The 20,297-nt window shown below is 59.8% G+C and overlaps 1 protein-coding gene and 1 long non-coding RNA gene across 2 annotated transcripts; one reads left to right on the plus strand and one right to left on the minus strand.

Moving 5' to 3' along the window:
* Positions 1-762: 762 nt before the first annotated feature.
* EHD2 (EH domain containing 2) lies at positions 763-17,344 on the minus strand. The gene is made up of 6 exons (XM_078439605.2): positions 17,222-17,344; positions 14,744-15,208; positions 13,909-14,006; positions 8,894-9,306; positions 4,490-4,654; positions 763-1,757 (listed from the first exon to the last, which is right to left on the minus strand). Exons 2-6 carry the CDS (start codon positions 15,145-15,147, stop codon positions 1,206-1,208), a joined length of 1,632 nt encoding a protein of 543 aa, XP_078295731.1. The 5' UTR covers positions 15,148-15,208; positions 17,222-17,344; the 3' UTR covers positions 763-1,205.
* LOC144614716 (uncharacterized) lies at positions 9,250-11,088 on the plus strand. Its single transcript, XR_013552738.2, has 3 exons — positions 9,250-9,343; positions 9,613-10,325; positions 10,561-11,088. It is a non-coding gene; the product is annotated as an uncharacterized LOC144614716 (long non-coding RNA).
* Positions 17,345-20,297: the final 2,953 nt, after the last annotated feature.

Consider the following 20,297-nt stretch of genomic DNA (forward strand, 5'->3'; position numbering starts at 1 on the left):
CAGCGAGCACCCTGGAGGGGGGCATCGTCCCCACCTAGGTCACCCTAACCCATCTTTCCGTGGGGTCCCCCCACCAGGGCCAAGCACTAGTCTGAGGTGAAGACACGGAAAGGTGGAGGGGGGGGGGGAGGCGGGACGGGAGCGGCCCTTTTAAGGAAGAGGAGGGAGGGTTGTAGCACCAAGAGCCCCTCCCCCTCCCCCACGCACCCCCTTTGAAACGGGGACTAAAATAAAGCCCCAGGGCCTTTATATCTGGTAGGGGCTCTACTTAAATACGGGCTGATGGCAGAGAGGGCAGCCCCCCCCCCCCCCCCCCCCCCCCGTCACCCTAAAATTCAGGCCACCAGCCGCGGGGAGCTTGGGGGAGGGGGTGGGCGGCTGAGTTTTCAAACCAGGGCAGGTGGGCCGAGGACAAAAAGACCTCGAAGGGGGCACGGTACGAGTGAAGCCAGGATCCAAGGGGCCCTTCGGTGGCCTAAGAATTCTTATTAAAGCAAGGGGTGTGGCTAGAACCCGGGGGTAGGGCTGAAGAGGGGTCCATCTGAGGAAGGAGGTTGGGTCTCCCGCTCCGCGCTCCCCGTGGTCCCAAGGCCTGAGAACATCATAGACTGGGGGGCGGGGGGCTGTCCTTGTCTGGATGTCAAGAAGGTGGGGCCAGGGGGGGACTTTCCCTTGGTTATTTGGAACAAATGGCCACGGAACTATGGAGAGAGGCGAGGATTCCTGCCCAGAATCGGGGATCAGACTGGTTAGGGCCTCGTGTGTGTCTGTGTCGCAGTGCAGGTGCTCTGTCCTGAGAACGTCAGCCCCCCCGCCGAGGGCAGATCATGTGTTCTGCTCTCTGCTGTAACCCCCAGGGCCTGGAGGAAGCTCTGTGCCTTCAAACATAGTAGGTGCTCAATAAATACTTGAATGGCCCACGATCGAATCGATGCCTCTGTGTGTCTGTGTGCATGTGTTAAGGTCGGTGTGATGTGCCTAAGTATAGGCGAGGGTAGCGGTGCAAAGGCCGGGCAGGGAAGCCTTGCCCCTCCCTGGTCCCCACGGTCCGGCGGTGGCGGGTGGAGAGACCCCCATCCTTACGGCTGGGAGGGCGGGCAGGCAGCGCGTGTGGCAGGCTGGGGCGGGGGCGTGCGTGCAGCCAGCTGGAGCTGGGGAGCCACAGCAGGGCGAGTGGGAGGGAGGGCCTGCAGGCAGTGGCCGGCTCACTCTGCAGAGCCCTTGTGACGTCGCTTGGAGGGCGGCACCAGGCGACGGGGCAGGTTGGCGGGCAGCCCGTGGCCCTCCAGCTTGGCCTCGATGAGATGGCTGGCCAGGGCGAACTCCTCGTCATCCAGCATGCCGTCCCGGTCGACGTCGCTCAGCTTCCAGATGCGCCCCAGCACCGAGTTGGGGAGCTTGGTGCCCACCATCCAGGTCTTGGCCTTGGTGCCGCTCAGCTTGCCATCGGCCGGCACCAGGTTGTAGAAGATCTCGTCGTACTTGGACTTGTCCTTGGTCACCACCCACTCGGCCTCGTCGTCCGAGCCCTCCTCGCCGTCCTCCAGGGCCTCATCGGGCCCCCGCTCCACGAACGGGCCCATGTGGGTGCCCTCGAAAGCGCCGCCCTGCACGCCCACCTCGGTGTTCTCCAGCTCCTCCTGCCGCAGCAGGGGCATGAGCTTAGCGATGTCGTGGGTCAGCATCTCGTCAAGCGCCTCCAGCAGCTTCGGCTTCAACGAGTGGAATTTGGTGAAGTCGTGAGCCATCAGCAGCTCCTGTCGGGGGAAGGGGAGAGATGGAGGGGGGGGGGCGATACTGGGAAGTCAGGGGACATCATCCTCCCGGGTCCCCAGCCCCACCTGTCACCAGGACGCTTGGGCAGCTCAAGTGGATGCTGCATAAGAATTCAGATACCTGTGCCATGCGTTCCACTAGGGCACCCACCCCTCGGAAGACACTTGGGCAGCGGGGGCCCGGAGGCCCTCCCCCCCTCCCCGTGTCAGGTGTACCCCCAGAATCACTGGACGGTAGGGGGGCTGGGGGCCCCTCCGATGACTCAGCACACCCCTGGGTCTGCCCACCGTCCGTGGCACCCCTACCTCCAGCCACCCAGCACCCCCACCGTTCTGCAAGCTAAGAAAATTCAGTTTTCACTGCTCGCTTGGCTCTGTTAACCCGCTTCTCAGAAACTCGCTGCCAAGTTCGGAGGTTAGGTCCGAGGTGGCCAGATTGCTGGGAGGTCCTGGGACCCCCTCCTCCCCCAAGAAGTCAGCGTGTGCTACAGCAGCCGTGGGGGTGGATTTGCGGTCCTGCTCCTTCCCACGTGGTAGCTCGAAGTCACCTGCCCATTTCATGGCACCACCATCATTTCCGGAGCCAAGGTGGACAGGCCCGCTGATCTGGACCTAGAGGGGTAGGGGCCCGGGCCCCAGGGCCAGGAGGCCCAGGTTCCAACCCGGCTCTGCCCCTTAGGAGCTGTGTGTCCTCGGGCGAGTGCCTCCACCCCTCCGGGCCTCGGTTCCCAGATTTGTAAAAAACGGAACCCTAACATTAGCACTCCCCTCATTTGGGGAATCGATTCATCTGGATAAGGTGTTCAAGACACCCTAACATAACTAACAGCTGCTGTGCATCTAGCCCAGCGGTTCTGGTTCTCAGCCAGGGGTGACGTTGCCCTTGCCCCGCGGACAGTTGGCAAGATCCAGAGATGTTTTTGATCGTTACAGCTGGGGGTGGCGGGGGGGTGGGGGGTTGCTACTGACGTGCAGTAAGCAGGGGCCCGGAGGATGCACGGGACACCCCCGACCACGAACGCTCTGGCCCCCAATATCAGCAGCGCTGAGGTCAGTCGAGACCTCGACGTAGCCCAAACTCCCCACCACATGCTGTACCCAGGGGGCTACAAGCACCGGCCGGTTCAGCAGCCCCAGCAATAGGTAAGTGCTGTCACCGTGCCCATTTTCCAGTGGAAGAAACCGAGGCTCAGAAAAGGGGACTTGCCCAGACTCTCGGAGGTTGCAAGCGGCCAGAACGAAATGCCCTGCACCGCGATTCCTCAGGGGCTTGGGTGAGCAAACATCTCCGACCCAAAGGGCCCGGGCTTGGAGTATCAGCCTCTTGCAGTCTCCAGACAGAGGCTCCGGCCGGGCCAGGGGAAGGGGGCGGGGTGAGCTAGTCCCCACCTCCAGGCCTGAGCCCGGACCTCTGTCCCCAGGTTCATCAGCAGTTCATCATCCACCCCAGGGCACGGCACCCGGACCCAGGGATCTCCCCAACGCTGGTTAATCCTAGGCCTGGACATGCCCGGGGAGCCCCAGTATTCATTTGCCCCTTCTTCCTCAGTACTGGCGTCCCTTGGGCAGCAGGCCCCCTAGAGGAAAGACTACATTTCCCAGCTTGCAGCCAGCTGTGGTCACATGACTAAGTTCTGGCCAATTGGATACCAGCACGCGTTGCATCCACAACCCTAGAATCGCCCTTTTCCAAAAGACGGTGGTTACCTCTGCTTATTTAAATTTAAACTAGTTAAGGGCCCCGGGGTGGGGGTGGGGGGTGCATGGGTGGCTCAGACAGCGTAGAGCCTGCTTAGGATTCTCTCTCCCTCTCTCTCTCTCTCAAAATAAATAAAAAACAAAGAAATAAACTTTGGGGCGCCTGGGTGGCTCAGTCGGTGAAGCGCCCGACTTCGACTCAGGTCATGACCTCGCGGTGCGTGAGTTCGACCCCGCGTTGGGCTCTGTGCCGACAGCCCGGCACTTGCTTTACATTCTGTGTCTCCCTCCCTCTTTACGCTCTCGCTCTCGCTCTCTCTCTCTCTCAAAATAAACATTAAAGAATATTATATGAGTTAAAATTAAAGAAAACCTAAACTTTCAGTTTCAATGGGGCCAGCAGCGACCATATTGGACGGCACAACGTAGAACATTTCCAACATGGTAGAAGGTGCTATTGGATGGCACTGTTCTAGAAAAAAATCCTTAAAGAGAGTGTAGGGGTGCCTGGCTGGCTCCCTCGATACAGCATGTGACTCTTGATCGCTCTTGGGGTTGAGGTCAAGCCCCACACTGGGTGCAGAGGCTACTTAAAAATAAAATCTTAAAAAGAAAAGAGAGAGAGAGAGACTGTATCATTATCTTTCCCTCCCCTTCTCCCTCACCTCTTCTTGCTGACTGGAATGCAGATGAAATGGCTGGAGTTTCGACAGCCATTCTGTACCAGGTGGGGTTCTTGGAACCAGAAGCCAGACATGGAGGACAACTAAGAAGGGGACAGGGTCCCCGGCTCTGTAAAGCACCAAACCAGCCCTGGGCCACCTTCTAGGACTTTACGGAGAGAAGCCAACTTCCACCCTAACTACACCGGTTATTTGGGGTTTTCTCTTCTCTCGTCCTAACGCACAAAACCACGCTCTTACGGAACCACGCCCTCCATCCCTCCGGTTTTCGAGGCCCCCACCCCCGAAGCCAAAAGCTGCCCCCTTCTGCCCCCCTCCTGGGCGACCTCCCACCTGCATTTTCTGGCAGTCGGGAAAGTCGCCGGGCGATATGTGATGCTCCAGCTGAATCTTCGCAAAGATGACGGGCAACTTGAGGATTAACTGCTTCTTCTTGTTCTCCTTGCCAAACACGGAGGGCATCTCCTTCTTCAAGTAGCTGATGATGTATGCGTGTACCTGCGGGAAACGAGTGCCTGCCTGAGCCCCGCCGGGCCCCCGACCTACAGCTTCTTTCTTTATTTTTTTAACATTATTTATTTATTTTGAGAGAGGGAGAGCTGGGGGGGGGGAGAGAGAGAGAGAGAGAGAGAGAGAGAGAGAGAGAATCCCAAGCAGGCTCCACGCTGCCAGCGCAGAGCCCGATGCGGGGCTCGAACTCTCGCACCGTGAGATCACGACCTGAACCGAAATCGCGAGTCGGACGGTCAACTGACGGGGCCACCCAGGCGTCCCCAGAGCTTCCGGTTCATGAGCTCTTGCCTCCTGCGTCCGTCCCCTCTGCTTTCACTACGTCTCTCCACCTGGGGTGCCACCGCCCCCATGGCACCTGTCGGCATCTCTCCCCCGCGGAGACACAGCAGGCACCCCCCTGGCCTTCCGGCTTCTCCTGCCCCTACAGTCCCTTCTCCACGCAGCCTCTGTGCCTACAAACTCTTTGGGGCCCTCAGTCATTTTTAAGAGTGTCATGAGCTCCTGTGACGGAAAGCTTTGAGAACCACTGCTCTCCATGATTTTGGCCGCTGGTGTTTCATCCGACATCCTCTCCCCGCCCCTGACCAACTCACTGTGTCAGTTTCCTCACCGGCCTTCCTTGTACCAGCATGCCAATCTTTCCCTGACCACAGGGCCTTTGCACGTGCTGCTCTCTGCCTGCAACTCTGCCCCGATCTCCCCAAGCTGGGTCCCTCAACTTCCTTTCGATGCCACCCTCCTCCCAGAGGCCATCTGATGAGTAGCAGGTGCCCCAACTACCACCATCCAATTCTTTTCTAACTTCACTCCCCCCTCCCCCCCCCCCCCCGCAATGTTTATTGCACCTTATCGTTATTTTGCTTATCTGGTGGTTTGCTTACTCTGTCTCCTACCATCAGAATGTGAGTTCCAGGAGGGCTGGGACCTTATCTATTCCCTCTGTCCCCAGCACGGGCACAACAACGTGCACAGAAAGCACTCAAGAAATACTTGTGGAGGAAAGCAATGAACTTGGGAACCTTCTGATCTCCAATCTCGTAAGTTATCAAAAAACAAACAAGGAGGGCAGATGAATGAACATTCCCAGTTTTTAACAGGAAGCTCAGTAATTAACTGCAAATGCTTAAATAAAAATAGAAGACATCTGGAAAAAAGACACAAGTGACTCCTCACGGGGGGCTGCCTCCAGGGAAGATGCCCTGGGAGCTGATGGGTGGGATCAGGGACGGGAGGGGACACGTTTAACTGAGCTTAAATGCTCTGCCATGAGATGGTCTCAACCGTTCAACGCAAAACACTGGTTTTCAAGCTCTCTTCATGAATCATAGGTTTAGAATGCTAACAATTTTGGCGGCCCCTGGCTGGCTCTGAATCCTCATGACCTCCACCACTCTGCCTCCTCCAGCCACCCCGGGCTCCTTGTTCAAGCCCGTTCCTGCCCCAGGGCCTTTGCACTTACTGGTGCCTCTGCCAGGTAGGGCCTCCCCCACACCTCCACTCTTTCCCTCCTTCATTCGGGTCTCTGCTCAGCAGCACCTCCTCAGGGAGGCCCTCCCTGACCTCCCTAAAACCAGTCCCTCACCAATCTCCTTTCCTCTGCTTCATTTTCCTCCGCGGTCCTTATCGCATAAGCTACTATCGGCTCATTCGTTTAACATCCACTTCCCCACCGAGACGTGATTCTTACAAGAAAACAAAACAAGCATCATCTGGTTGATCCAGATGTAACCCCATCTGGGCTCTTTAGAATCAGACCCTCCCAAGATCTCGGCCTCCGGTATCAGAACAGGGAAATCGCCCCTTCGAGCAGCGATCGCTTCCACCAAAGGGCAGAGCCAGGTGACTCTATACGATACAGACGGGGAAACCGAGGCACCGAGGGGTAGTTACCCGGAGTCCAGAAAGGCCCCGTGCTGTTCGGGGGGGAAGCGCGTGGAGAGGTAAACGGTGTGGGCTGTCGTCTGATGGCCGGACCCAGTCTGGCGGCATCGGACACGGGGAAGGAGTGGGGGACGCGGCGTAGAGGGGGGGCTGGCGAGGCTTGGTCACTGGGGGACCCTGCGTGAGCGGCACTGGGGAGCCACAGACGGCTCCGCGGGAGGAAAGCGAAGGAGAGGGCCGTGGGTCCGAGGGGGCCAATCAGGGCGGGGGTGTGGTCAAGCGGGTGGGCGGGGCCTGCGAGGGCGGGCCAATGGGGCGAGGGGGCGGGGCCGAGGGCGGCTCCTCGGGGACCCAGAAGAGGCAAGGCGGGAGGGCACTGATGGCTTTTCCAGAGAGGAAGCGGGGGAAGGTGCCAGGAAGAGATAAGGTGGGAGGGCGGGCTGGGCCGGGGCGCGGGTCCCGGGCTCCGGGGTTTGTCCGGGTTTCCGGAGCCGCCCCCCCCCCCCCCCCCCCCGCCTGGCGGGGGCACCAGGTGTCCGGCCCGACCCCGCCCCTCTGTCCCACGGTCCTGGGCCCCGGCTCCCCGCCGCTGTCCCGTCCGCTTCCCCGAGGGGCCCCGGGGACAGGGGTCCGTGGGGCAGGAGGGCGAAGCAGGGCGGGGACCGAGAGAGAGGCGGAGGAGGACGGAGAGGGAGAGCTAGAAAGAGGGCGGGGGGAGAGACGGACAGAGAGAGGAGGCAGGGACAGGGACCCAGAGACAGTCCAGGGCCCGGATGGGGGAGGAGGGAAAGGTGGGTCCCGGAGGCTTGGAGGCACCCGCTGGGCCACGCCCTCCCAAGGAGGATTCCTGGGGTGGGGGTGGGGGTGGGGGTGGGGGCCCTGACTCACCCCCTCTCTGCTGCTCCTGAAACCACCACCTCGGGCTCTCCACCTCTCAACCTCCCAGGCCTCCCTGCCTGCCCAGCTTCCTGCCCCACCTCCTCCCTGGCAGCCTCCCCTAAGAATGTTCCATTTGGCCTCCCAGATCGCTCTCAAACCAGTGCTCTCCTCCCCCTCCCCAAGGCCCTGTTCTGATCCAGCCTCCTCCCCGTTCCTCGGTCCCCAGCCTCCTTCCTGGTCTCTGGCCCCAGTCTCACGGCCCTTGAATCCACCCGCTAGAAGGCAGCCCGAGTAGGACTCCGTCCCTCCTGTGCTCCGAACCCTTCCATGGCTCCCCAGCACCCCCCCACACTCGCCAGGACGCCGCGCAGCTTCTAGGCCACAGCCCTGGGTGGGCTGACTCCCACCCACCTCCCCAGCCTCGGATTCAGTTCCTTGCGCTGTCTACACCGGGTGCAACACTGCCATCTTCCCTCTCTCTTGAACTGGCCATGTGCTGATCTCCCGTCCAGGCACTCGCTGGTCCCACTATCTAGAATTCCCCTCCTCACCCTCCGGTTTGCAGCTCAGACGCCCTCTCCTCCAAGAAGCCCCCTGCCCCTGCCCCCCCCCCCCACTTCCCCCCAGCTCCCCAGGACGGCTGCGTCATCACTGTCTGCGGCTGGGGCTGTCTCCTCCCCTGAACTGCTTCGGATCCTCAGTACCGCCCAACACAGGGCCAGGCACAGGGGGGTGTGGTTGAAGAAGAGTGTCTGTTCAAATGCCCTCTGTTCAGTAAGTATTGACTGAGCACCAACTCTGTTCCAGGCGCCGGGGACACGGCGGTGAACAAATTCAGACACCTCTGATTCTGTGGGGCTTAAATGCAGGCGGAGGCAGCCAGTGAACCCGGAAACTCCAAAGCACGCAGAACGCAAGGCAGTCATGACCGCCGTGAAGAAAACTACAGCGAGGCTTCAAGCAAGATGGGCGCGGGAGAGTTCTACAAACGGAGGGCGGGCAAGGCAGCTTTCCTGAGCAGGTTAAGCACAGTCTGGTTGGAGGTGAGGAGCGCGCCAAGCAGACAGCCAGGTAGGAGAGGGGCGAGGAGTGGGGGGGGGGGGGGGGGGGGGGCTTTCCAGGAAGTGAGAACGGTAGGTTCTCGGTAGGTGCAAAGGCCCTGAGGTCAGAGCCAGGAGGACCGCGTGAAGTGCCACGAATGACGGGGAAGGGAGCGCAAGAGGAGGGCGGAGAGGAAAAGCAGCGTGGAGGTGGGTGGAGAGGCTGTGGACCACTGGGGGGGGGGGGGCACGCCACCTTGTGCCACAATGACCCAGCCTGGAGGAATCTGTTAGACCAGAGAACTAACCAATCGGAGAGCCGAGAAGCCAAGCGGCCCGGACGGGGAGGCGGGACCAGGGCCGTCCCCGCCTCCGGCCACCGCTTCCCGCCCCCCCCCCCCAGTCCCCCCGCGGCGCGGCTCACCCGCACCAGCCGGGCCCTCTTCACCAGGTCGTTGAGCTTGCGCAGGGCGGCGTGGCGCGGCAGGCCCTGGATGTCCCGGAACAGATCCTGCTCCTCCAACTCGAAGAGGCGCCGGTTGTCGGGCACCAGGAGGGGCTGGGACCAGAAGGAGCCGATGTAGACGCGCAGCACCTCGGGCGTGCCCACCACCTTGCCCAGCGCCCACATGAGCGCCCCGTAGACGCGCATCAGCTGCTGTGTCTCCACCATGTCCGCCTTGTTGAGCACCACGCGGATCTTGTCCTCGTGGCCCCGGAGGGCGCCGATGGCCTCCGAGAACTCGTCCGAGATCTCCAGCTTGTGCGCGTCGAAGAGCAGGATGATGAGGTCCACGCGCTCCGCGAACCAGCGCAGCACCGCCGGGAAGTCGTAGCCTGGGGGTACGGAGCACAATGGGCGCGAAGGGCAGAGGTCAGCCCCTCCCGCCGCCTCCCCTGCCCTCCAGCCTTTCTGAAGCATCCGCGACTTTGGATTGATAGCGGACTGTACGGACGTTCAGGTTGTTGACTTTCAAAAACCCTTCTCTGAGAAACCGCCCAGGCCCCCAAGAGCCTCCCGCTCCTCTGCCCCCCCCCCCCAGCCCCCGGAATTTCTCCATCACTCTGGCCCCAGCCCCCGGCCCCTCGGGCCATCTGGCTACAGAGGACTGATCACCTACCCCCTTTTCATTCATTCCTCAGGCCGATCCAGACGTACAGGTTGTCAAAATACTGAAGTGTTTCTTAACAGACTCTCCGTGCGTCTATGACCCCCCGCCTCCGCGAGTCTCCCAAGTGCCACCATCACCCCAGCCCCGTCCTAGGACTTCTGGATCTCCCCACAATCCAGCCCCCAAAGAGTTCACGTTGGCTCTGGCTATGCTTTTGCCAGAACAGATGGTAAATATTTTGAGTTTATTTAACAGTATTTACATCTCTGTAACGTAAACAGTATTTACAGCTCTTCTGTGTGCCAGGCTCTATCCTGGGCACCAGGGATGCCACAGAGAACACAGAGACAAGTCCTTGCCTTTCGTGCAGTATCTGGCTCGACAACTGGTTCCTTCCTTCCTTCCTTCCTTCCTTCCTTCCTTCCTCATTCACTCGTTCGTTCCCACTGTTCATTCTGCTGCTCGCTTGTTCACTCAAACAGCGATGCTCAGGAGAGCAGAGAGGAGTGTTGGCGACCCCCTGACGTGGCAGCCAGGAAGACCTGGGTTTGAATCCCGACCCTGCCCCCCACCCCACCCCCAGCTGTGTGACCTTAAGCGAGTAGGAAACCTCTCTGAACTTGCGTTCCCTCTTCTGTGAAATGGAAGTCGTGAGGGAACATCACCTGTCGGGCTGTGGTGAGGACAAGGGAATAGAAACGAGCCAATATACATAAAGAGCCGAAGGGGCACCTGGGTGGCTCGGTCCGTTGCGCATCTGATTCTTTTTTTTTTTAATTTTTTTTTAACGTTTATTTATTTTTGAGACAGGGAGAGACAGAGCATGAACGGGGGAGGGGCAGAGAGAGAGGGAGACACAGAATCTGAAACAGGCTCCAGGCTCCGAGCTGTCAGCACAGAGCCCGACGAGGGGCTCGAACCCACGAACCGTGAGATCATGACCTGATCAGTCGGCCACTCAACCGACTGAGCCACCCAGGCGCCCCTAGCATCTGATTCTTGATCTGGGCTCAGGTCATGAGCCCAGGGTCATGGGATCAAGCTCCAGTGTGGGCTCCCGTGCTGATCTCTCTCTCTCTCCCTTTCCCTCTGCCCCTCCCTCACTCTCTCTCTCTCTCTCAAAAAAAAGGGGGGGGGCACCTGGGTGGTTCAGTCAGTTAAGTGTCCGACTCTTGAATTCAGCTCAGGTAATGATCTTATGGTTCGTGAGATCGGGTCCCGCTTGGGGCTCTGTGCTGACATTGTGGAGCCTGCTTCGGATTCTCTCTCTCTCTCTCTCTCTCTCTCTCTGCCCTTCCCCTGCTTGTGCACACTCTCTCTCTAAATAAAAAAAATAAATCTTTTAAAAAATAGAAAATCAAGGGGCACCTGGGTGGCTCAGTTGGTTAAGCGTCTGACTTCGGCTCAGGTCATGATCTCGCGGTCCATGAGTTCGAGCCCCGCGTCGGGCTCTGTGCTGACAGCTCAGAGCCCGGAGCCTGCTTCGGATTCTGTGTCTCCCTCTCTCTCTGCCCCACCCCTGTTCACACTCTGTCTCTGTCTCAACAATAAACATTAAAAAAAAAACCTTGTTTTAATTAAAATAAATTTAAAAAAAAAAATAAAAAATCAAGGGGCACCTGGGTGGCTCAGTCGGTTAAGCATCCGACTTCAGCTCAGGTCGTGATCTGTGGGTTCGAGCCGCATGTCGGGCCCTGGGCTGACAGCTCAGAGCCTGGAGCCTCCTTCAGTGTCTCCCTCTTTTTCTACCCCTCCCCTGCTTGTGCTCTGTCTCTCTCTCTCTCTCTCCCCAAAATAAATAAACGTTACAATTTTTTTTTTCAATTAAAAATAAGAGCCTAAAACAGTGCCTGTTTCAAAGAAGTAGCTTCAGGCATGTAAACTACACCTCGATTAAACGGGTAAAAAAAAAAAAAAAAAAACCAACAGCCTGGGAACATGGCAAGTGCTCGAAGAGTCTTAGTTGCGACGCACACAGGACGCCGTGGGTGTGTCATTTAGGAACCACCCCAGGGCAGTGCCAGTCCTGTTCTCATCGGGTTCATGGTCCACCGAGGACAGGCCCAGAGTGGTCAGGATGGGCTGGGGGAGCCCAGCGGCGAGCACCTGACCCAGCTTGGGTGGGGGGGGTGGTCAGAGAGGGCTTCTCGGAGGAGGGGACCCAACGGCGACCTGGGGGACGAGGAAGGAGTTAACTGGAGGAGAAGGGAGCCGCCGCTGACTCCCCTGACGTCACTTCATCCTCCCCCTGATTCGACTCTTTGAGTCTTCAAAACAACCTCGGGAGACAGGGACTCCTATGATCCCCATGTTCCGGAGGAGGAAACTGAGGCACGGAGACGTGGCGGGATTTACTCAGGACATGCAGGGAGGGGGCACAGAGCAGGAGCCCGCACGGGTCCCTGTGCTCCCCCGAGGGGCTGGTGTTGGGCGCTCCAAGGAGGAAGCAGGTCCCCTGTGGCCCCTGGGGACTGGACCGGGTCGGGGGGGGGGGGCGACACTGTTTGGGGGGGAGGAAGGGCCGGGTAACCAGAGGGATGGCGTCTGGGGCTCCCTCCGTCCCCAGTGGCTACACACACACACACACACACACACACACACACAGGCTAGGATTTGGAAAGTGTGTCTCATGCGGGGCGGGAGGGAGGGAGGGAGACTGAGTCAGCGTGGGAACAAGAGACGTGGCACAGAGCACCCGGGGGTGTCCGGCCGGCTATGGCCCTCAACGCAGGTACACCGTGCTCAGCACGCCCACGGCGCCTACTGCGTGCACACACCGAAGTTTCTGGCAGGGTCTGACCCTTAATTTTAACCCCCTGTGCAGCCTAGGGAGGCTGATACTCTTATCATTCCCATTTTACAGATGGGGAGACTGAGGCAGGGAGCGGTTAAGTGGCTTGCCCCGAGGGCGCGGGCTAAAACCAGCAAAGCCCCAGGGCGCCTGGGTGGCTCAGTCAACGGAGCGGCAGACTCTTGGTTTCAGCTCAGGTCATGATCTCAAGGTTCGGGGGTTCGAGTCCCGCCATCAGGCTCTGCGCTCACAGTACCCAGGCTGCTTGGGATTCTGTCTCCCTCCCGCTGTCTCTGCCCCTCCCCCGCTTGTGCTTGCTCTCTCTCTCTCTCTCTCTCTCTCAAAATAAGTAAATAAACTTAAAAACAATTACAAATATCAGAGCCCGGATTCGAACCCCCCACCAGAGTCTCCACGATGCTACGGTCACACACATGTGTGTCCCCGGATATTATATACACGCTTCCCGCCAATGTGCCCCACGAAGTCACATCCAGCTACAATCAGAGGCACAGACTCCCAGACACCCCCCCCCACACCCATACAGACAGACCTCCTCTTCCTCTACCCACCCTGCCAGGGAAGGAGACCCCTACTCTCTCCTCCCCACAGCCTTCAGCCCCCACCCGGCACCCCTCCCTCTCTCCCAGGCCCAGCCCCAGGAGGCAGCGCCCCAGGAACCCTCAGCCCAGCCTCTTGCCTCCCCCCTCAGGCTGGCTGCCAGCCCGCCCTCTGATCGGTTCTGCAGCTGCCCCCTGCCTCTTTCCCAAGGGGACGCGCGCCCGCTGGGCAGCGGCCAGGGACGCCGTAACCCTCCTCGCCCTCGCCCTGCCCCGCAGCCCAGCCTCCCGTCCCCTCTGCCCCACAAGGCGGCCTCCTTTGCCCCAGTCCCGGGCCCCTGAGGCCAGGCGGGCGCGGGACAGAAACTGGGGGGGGGGGGGGGGGCTGGCGAGGGGGCGCAGAGGCTGAGCTGGCTGGGCTGGGGGGGGGGGGCCGGCTCCCCCGGGGCCCCCGCTGGAATTCACCCCCCCGCTGCTCCCCCTGCACAGCTGTTTATAAATTCCAGGCCGGGCCTTGGCCGGTGCCCAGATTCCCCCTCCCAACCCCTGCTCAGCCCAGCCCCATCTTCGGCCCAGACGTAGAAGCCAGGAGCGTGCCTGGGGGCGGGGGGGGGGTGGGGGGGGCACGCCCAGGGCCTCCCTGCCCTGCCTCTGCCTCCTCTCTGGGCCTCCTGTCTCTCGGTAAGGCTGCCGGGCGCTCAGATCTTTGTCTCTGACTTGGCGTATCTCTCTCTGTCTCTCTCCATCTCTCCCTCTCCATCCTCCCGACCAGCCCAGACACGGGCTGCACCCTGCTCCCCCCGTGTTCACGCACACGCCTCCCCGGTGCCCTCAACGTGTGGAGACACGGAGGAATCACAGCCTCCCATGGGCTCCCTTCTGCTGCCCGGCGGCGGGGGCCAGCTGACACGGGCCTATGTCCCAGCAGAGGCCGGGCCGCCTCCTCCCTCAGGCCCAGCCGTCCGGCCCCACTCACCGCGGCTCACTCTCTGTTTGGTGCCTGACAGGATGCCCGGGGTGTCGATGATACTAATGCTCTCCAGGACCTGATTGGGCAGCTGGGCACACATGAACCTGAGGCAGAGGGGGAGGCAGGGGTCAACGCGCGGGGAGAGGCAGGAGGAGAGGCCACAGAAGAAGGCAGACGAGGGCTCCACAGAGGGTGAATGAGGCAGAGAGCAGGAAGAATCTCGAAAGAGAAAAGGAAGATCAGGACAGAGAATAAATAACACTTAAGAAAAAAAAAAAGAAAAATCAGGGGAGCCTGGGTGGCTCAGTCGGTTGAGCGTCCGACTTCGGCTCAGGTCGTGAGCTCACGGTCTGTGGGTTCGAGCCCCACGTCGGGCTCTGTGCTGCCGGCTCAGAGCCTGGAGCCCGCTCCGGATTCTGTGTCTCCCCCTCTCTCTGACCCTCCCCTGTTCACACGCCCACTCTCTCCTTCCCTCTCGAGAATAAACAGTAAAAAATTAAAAAAAAAAAACAAAAAAATCAGAGCTGATGTTCACTGAGCACTTACTTTGTGCCAGGTACTCGTGTGTGAGCGGGGACCGTGGTTATCCCCATGTCCCAGATGAGGCTAAGAGAGGTACAGAGAGGTTAAGTCATTTGCCCAGAGCCGCCCAGCTAGAAAGGAGTCGGACCCAGGCAAGCTGGCTCCATGGGCCCTAGAGGGGGCGGAAGAGCAGAGGCAGGAAGGGGGGAGGGTCTGGAAGAGAGAAGGGAATTGGGGCTGAAAAGAAAGCAACGCATGCAGGGCAGGGACGGAGGCGCCAGGGACAGGAAGTTGCCCCCCTGCGTCTCAAAGTGCCTACCTATTGAGGAAGGTGTTCCCAAAAGGGTTGAGCTTGCGGAATGGCTTGTCCGGGTCAACCACGAGGGCGTTGCCCGGCACGGTGCCCTCCGTGTCCCCGTGCATGACGGCCACAAAGCAGTCGGTGGTCGGCTCGGGCCCCACGCGGGAGCCCGGCACCTCCTGCTCCAGCAGGTACTGGATGAAGCTGGTCTTGCCCGTGCTGTACTGGCCGGCCACCAGCACCATGGGCTTGCCGTCGAAATCGGCGTCCTCCAGGGCCGGCGAGTGGAAGGCCCCGAATCGATAGTGTTCCTCAAGGGGCAGCAGTTTGGTGCGGTACAGCTCCTTGAGCGACGAGGTCACCGTGCGGATGGCCTCGGGCTGCTGGCCCCGCGCCCCGCTCCGCTTCAGCCAGCTGAACATGGTGGCCGAGCACTGCCCACTGGGCTTGCCGAGGGAGACGTGCAGGGCCGGGGGGAGTTGCCTGCGGGAAGAGGAAAGGGTGTTGATGGGGGGCTGCCTGGTGGAGGGGGAGGAGGGGGAAGGGGGCCGGAAGGTGGAGTGGGTGGAGGAGGGTGGGAAATGGGGAGAGGGGGAGCAGCAGGGAGCACTGATGGTGCAGGGCAGGACGTGATGGTTCATGGGGGAGGCAGGAGGAAGAGAAAGAGGTTACCAGTGGAAGCAGGATTGGATGGGGACCGAGGGATGGACAAAGGGAAGGCTGTGGAAGCTGCCTGGAAGAAATGTATGCCTTCATCCGCTGTTCATTCTTTCCTTCCTCCCTTCCCTCCCTTCTACCAATTCACACATTTTCACTGAAACCATGGGTCCGGAGCTATGGATCCAGAAACAGGACTGAGACCGGCCCGTACCCACTCAGAGTCCCCACTGAGGGGAGGACGTGGCACCGAGCAATCAGTGATGCCTGGGAAATGCCGGGCAGTGGCAGCAGAAGGGGGGACGCAGTGAACTGACCACAGGATCGGCAAACTCTGGCTGAGCTGACTGCTGAGCTGCTCGCTTCCATGCAAAACAAGGATGCGGTGCAAAACAGGCGGAGTGGATGGTGTGTGCCAAGGCTGGGAGCTGTGAGACACGTGGAGGGGGTTGCTGGACACAGGAGGGGTGACAACTAAGGCTGAGGAGTTGCCAGGGTGCACTCAGGTACAGAGACCTCAGGGGATCACAAGAATAATAACATTTACGATCGCTGCATTGCAGACACTGCTCTAACTCGTTTCACCTTCGTAACAACATTGTGAGATAGGGCTGTTGTTATCCCCACATTTCTGACTCACCAAGCGGGCTCGCTCACGAAGACAGCAATAACTTGCCCCAAATCACTTGCTTAGAAAGTGCGCGGTCTGGGACTCCAGGCAGCCTGACCTCAGAGCCTGCGCTCGTAAGTCTAAGGACTCAGGAGGACAGAATCACCGACCCAGCAGCAACAAGCACCCCCAGCACCCAGACTGTGTTCTCTATATTCCCTTACTATCTTTTCATTCTCTGTAGGATCTGTAGTGCTGCCCCCTCTTTCATGCCGGATATCAGTCATTTGTGTCTTTTTTTTTTTTTTTTTCTTTTTTTTCCTGGATCGGTCTCAGTAGATGCTTATAATTTTACTGATCTTTTCACAGGACCAGCTTTGGGTCAGATTGGAGTCTCCAGATACCATTTGCCATTAAAAAGCAAAACGAAGCAAAACAAGACAAAACCAAACCACGAAAAACAGGGCTCCTTGGAGAAATGGCTGTTGCCAGGGCTGGGGCAAGGGAAGAATCAGTGAAGCTGCCTCAGGTAGTGGGAAGGTGCTCAAAGATGGGGCACAGGGTGTCAAAGGTGTGGCACGGGGACACAGGGGCCAGCCTGAAGGAGCCCCCCACTGGCCAAAGATGGGACGATTTGAGCATCAAAATGAACTGTCCATCAAAAATGTTAAAACCCATAAAATCACAAGGATACGCAAAGGAAAAGAGATAAATAAATAAACAGGAAAAGAGAAAGGGAGAGAGTGCCAGAGAGGTAAAGGAGAGGCAGGAGCTGGGAACTGGGATGTTGGCAGAGGGAGGGGGCCCTGGGCGGTGTCCCAGGCAGGGAGGCGTCTGACGGACAATTTGGGGGTGGCTGGACAGGCCATGGGTTGGAGAAGCAGGAGGGAGGAGTGGGTGAGGGCACTAGAGGGAGATCCTAAGGAGGGGATCTCTTCTGGCTGAGAGGGTGGGGAGGCGAGTTGGGAGTGGGGGACACTGAGCACGACCGGGAAGGGTAAGGAGGGCAGGGGGCACTGTTACAGACTGGAAGGAAGGAGCTGGAGGGAGTCGGGGAGCCCAGGAGGTTTCTTGGAGGGGTGGCACTGGGCACATCGGGGCCACCGTTACACACTCCGGGGAGGACCGAGGGTCTTAGGGCAGTAGGGGAATCATCCGGGGCCAGGTCAGGCTCCTAGGCTCCGTGGGCGGGAGCTGGGAAGCGACAGCTGCGGTCGGGGGCCACTCACCGATGGGGCGCGCAGGCGGCTGCACCGGGCTGGACGGGGGGGTCCCGCGGGGATCCGAGGCGCCCGGGGAGCGGCCTGTGCTCGAGGTCCCGTCCGGAGCCGTCTGAGCCGGGTGGGGCCCGGAGCGGGGAGGAGAGAAGGGAGGGGCGGGGTGGGGGGGGCGGGACCAGGCGCCCCCCCTCCCCAAACCGGGAGCCCGGCCTCTGGCGCCCCCTGGTGGGGGAATGGCCGGGAGGCTTCTCGGGACGGGTGTCGGAGCGGGACTTCTGACCCTGGGCTCAAAATCCGTTCCGCCTCCGACGCCCGGGCCACTCACGCCCGGGTCTGTCCCTCCTCTTCATGTGGGAATACTAGTATCAATACGACCCAACAACAACGACAGCAGCGGGCCACGTGGGGGGCTCGGTCGGGTGAGCCTCCCCCTCGGCTCAGGTCGTGATCGCACGGTGTGTGAGCTCGAGCCCCGCATGGGGCTGGCTGCTGTCCGTGCAGAGCCCGCTTCGGATCCTCTGCCCCCCCCTCCCCCCCCCCCCCCCCCCCCGCCTTACCTCTGCCCCTGACAGCTCAGAGCCTGCTTGGGATTCTGTGTCTCCCTCTCTCTCTGCCCCTCCCCTGCTCACGCTCTGTCTCTCTCTGTCTCTCAAAAATACACGGCAAAAAAAAAAAAAAAAAAAAGAGAAAGAAAAAGAAAAGAAAAAACCCAGAAACTGTTAAAGTGGTAAATTTCACATTATGCATGTTTGACCACAATTACATTAAAAACAACAACAGTTGGAGAAGGAGGCCAGCAAGGCTGGGAGTTAGTGATGAGCTTTGGGGCGTCTTGGACCCCGAGGGAGGTGTTCTGGGCCTCTGTCTTTTTCCAGATGCTTCGGCTGTGGAAAAGGAGACGCCACAGGCACCCACCGAGCCGCTTCTGCTCCTTCTGGGATCTGGGAGCAAGTGAAGTGTGGTCCCCGGGGGGCTAACTTTGCAGGAGCTGAGACCAGTTTTGATCTCCTCCCCCGGCGGATGGGGGGCTCTGGTTCCTGCACTGCCCTCTTGGGAAGGCCTTGCTGCCCGCCCCCCAGCTCCCCGGGAAGCTGGCTGTGCCCGAGGCCAAGATCGTGGGCTTGCAGCCAGAACGCCTGGCGTGCGGCCCAGCCTACCATCTCCTGCACCCCTCGGGGCCTCAGTTTCTTCACCCGTGAGCTGGGGCGATCAATCCCCACACTGGGGCTTCTGGGAGGCCCAAATAAAATATCCCGGGGGAAGGGCTCGAAACAGTGCCCTTGAAGTGTTCCAAAAACGTTAATCATCCCCGGTCGGGCCGCATGCAGCCAACCTTCCAGAACTTCCGCGGAAATCGCCCCAGACTTTTTTGGCGCAGCCCGGAGCGTGCAGGGTTCCAAGGATGTTAAGAACCGTGTTCTTCGGTGCTTTATTTCGCACGTGGGGAAGTAGACAGCTAGCAGTGGAGGGGAGAGGGGGTCGTCTCCTTTTCCTGAGACCCCACATATCCGCTTCCCCCGCCACAAACACCCCCAAGGGCCTGAGGAGAAACTGGGCGCATCACCCTGGTCCACACGCGCCCTGGGCACCTGGGCCTGCGGGCTGGGCTCCGTTTCCGCGGTCGCCCCATCTGTTCCCTCCACGGCCGCCAGAGGGCGCCCAGGAATTCCCAAGTCCGCTCACAGCCCTCTGCTTAGGACCTCGGCCTTGGCTCCCCCTGGCTCGGCAAAATCATGGCCATGAAGCACAGGGTTCTACACCATAGGCCCCGCTGGGTTCCCTCGGATCTCACGTCTCGGTCCCTCCCTCCCTCTCCCACCCTCCAAGATTCCAGCCACGTGGGCCGGCCTCCTTGCAAGTCTGTTAACCCTCCAGGCGGGTTCCGGCCTCAGAGCCTTTCTTTCTGCCTTGGGTGCTTTCCCCCCAAGATCTCACTGGGGCTCCCTCCACCATTTCATGTATGCCTCTGTTCAAATGTCCCCTCCTCAAAGGAGTTTTCCTTTCCCACCGATCCTGAGGGTCTTAACGTGCAGTTCCACAGGTTGCCCACTGCACAAAGCACTCACCCAATGGGCGAGCGGGGGCTGGAGTCCAGCTCACCGTCTGCTCTTCAAAACTCAGTGCCCAGGGGGCACCTCCTGGGTGGCTCAGTCCGTTAAGCCTCCACCTCTTGATTTGGGGCCGAGGCCATGGACTCAGTTTGTGAGTTCCAGCCGTTGTGGGGGCTCTGCGCGGACAGCACGGACCCGGCCTGGCATTCTCTCTCCCTCTTTTCCTGCCCCTCCCCTCCTACTTCTCTCTCAAAATCAATTAATTAATTAAAACAAACACAAACACAAAACAAAAACAGAACCTCAGTGCCCAGAAGAAAGGGGCGCCGTTTTCTCATTCACACAAAGGCGTCTTAGGACCGGACTAGCCTTGTCCATTCCTCTTCCCCGTCTTAGGAATTGTGTCCCCCCCCCCCCCCCCCCCCCCGGAAGCTGTGCCGATGTCCCCGCCCCCAGCACCTGTGAATGTGACCTTATTGGGAGACAGGATCTTTGCAGATGTAAGCAAGTGAAGACGAGGCCACACTGGGGAAGGGTTGGCCATTTTCCAATATGGTTACTGTCTCCTTTTAGGAGACACCGGGGCTGGTTAGCCCCAAGGCTAGAACCATCAGCCGGAAGGTCAAGTTAGGACCCCCACGCTATGGTGCTGCCGGCGCCTTGGCGTGGGACATCCAGCCTCCAGAACGGGAAAGAACAAATGTCTGCTCTTTGAAGCCACCCAATTTGTGGTACTTGGTGTTACGGTGGCCCCAGGACCCTAGCACACGCCGCTCGACTATTCTTCCCCTGACGCTGCGCGCATTTACAGGCGATCCTCATTGTTTCCGGATGCCCTGTCTGTGACGTCATCCGCTTGTTAAAATCTACTGGTACCCCCCCACCCCCAAACTCGCAGACAGACGCGGACCGGCAAAACACGGGAGTCGTCCAGCACGCGTAGTTTCCGGCGAAGGTTGAGCAAAGCCAACGCCCCGCCCTCTGGTGTCAGCTCTCGTCCCGACAGGGGTCCTTTTCAAGTTGTTTGGTGCCAT

The sequence above is a fragment of the Panthera onca genome, chromosome E2, assembly GCF_046562875.1.
Source record: "Panthera onca isolate mPanOnc1 chromosome E2, mPanOnc1 haplotype 2, whole genome shotgun sequence".
NCBI classification, from domain to species: Eukaryota; Metazoa; Chordata; class Mammalia; order Carnivora; family Felidae; genus Panthera; species Panthera onca.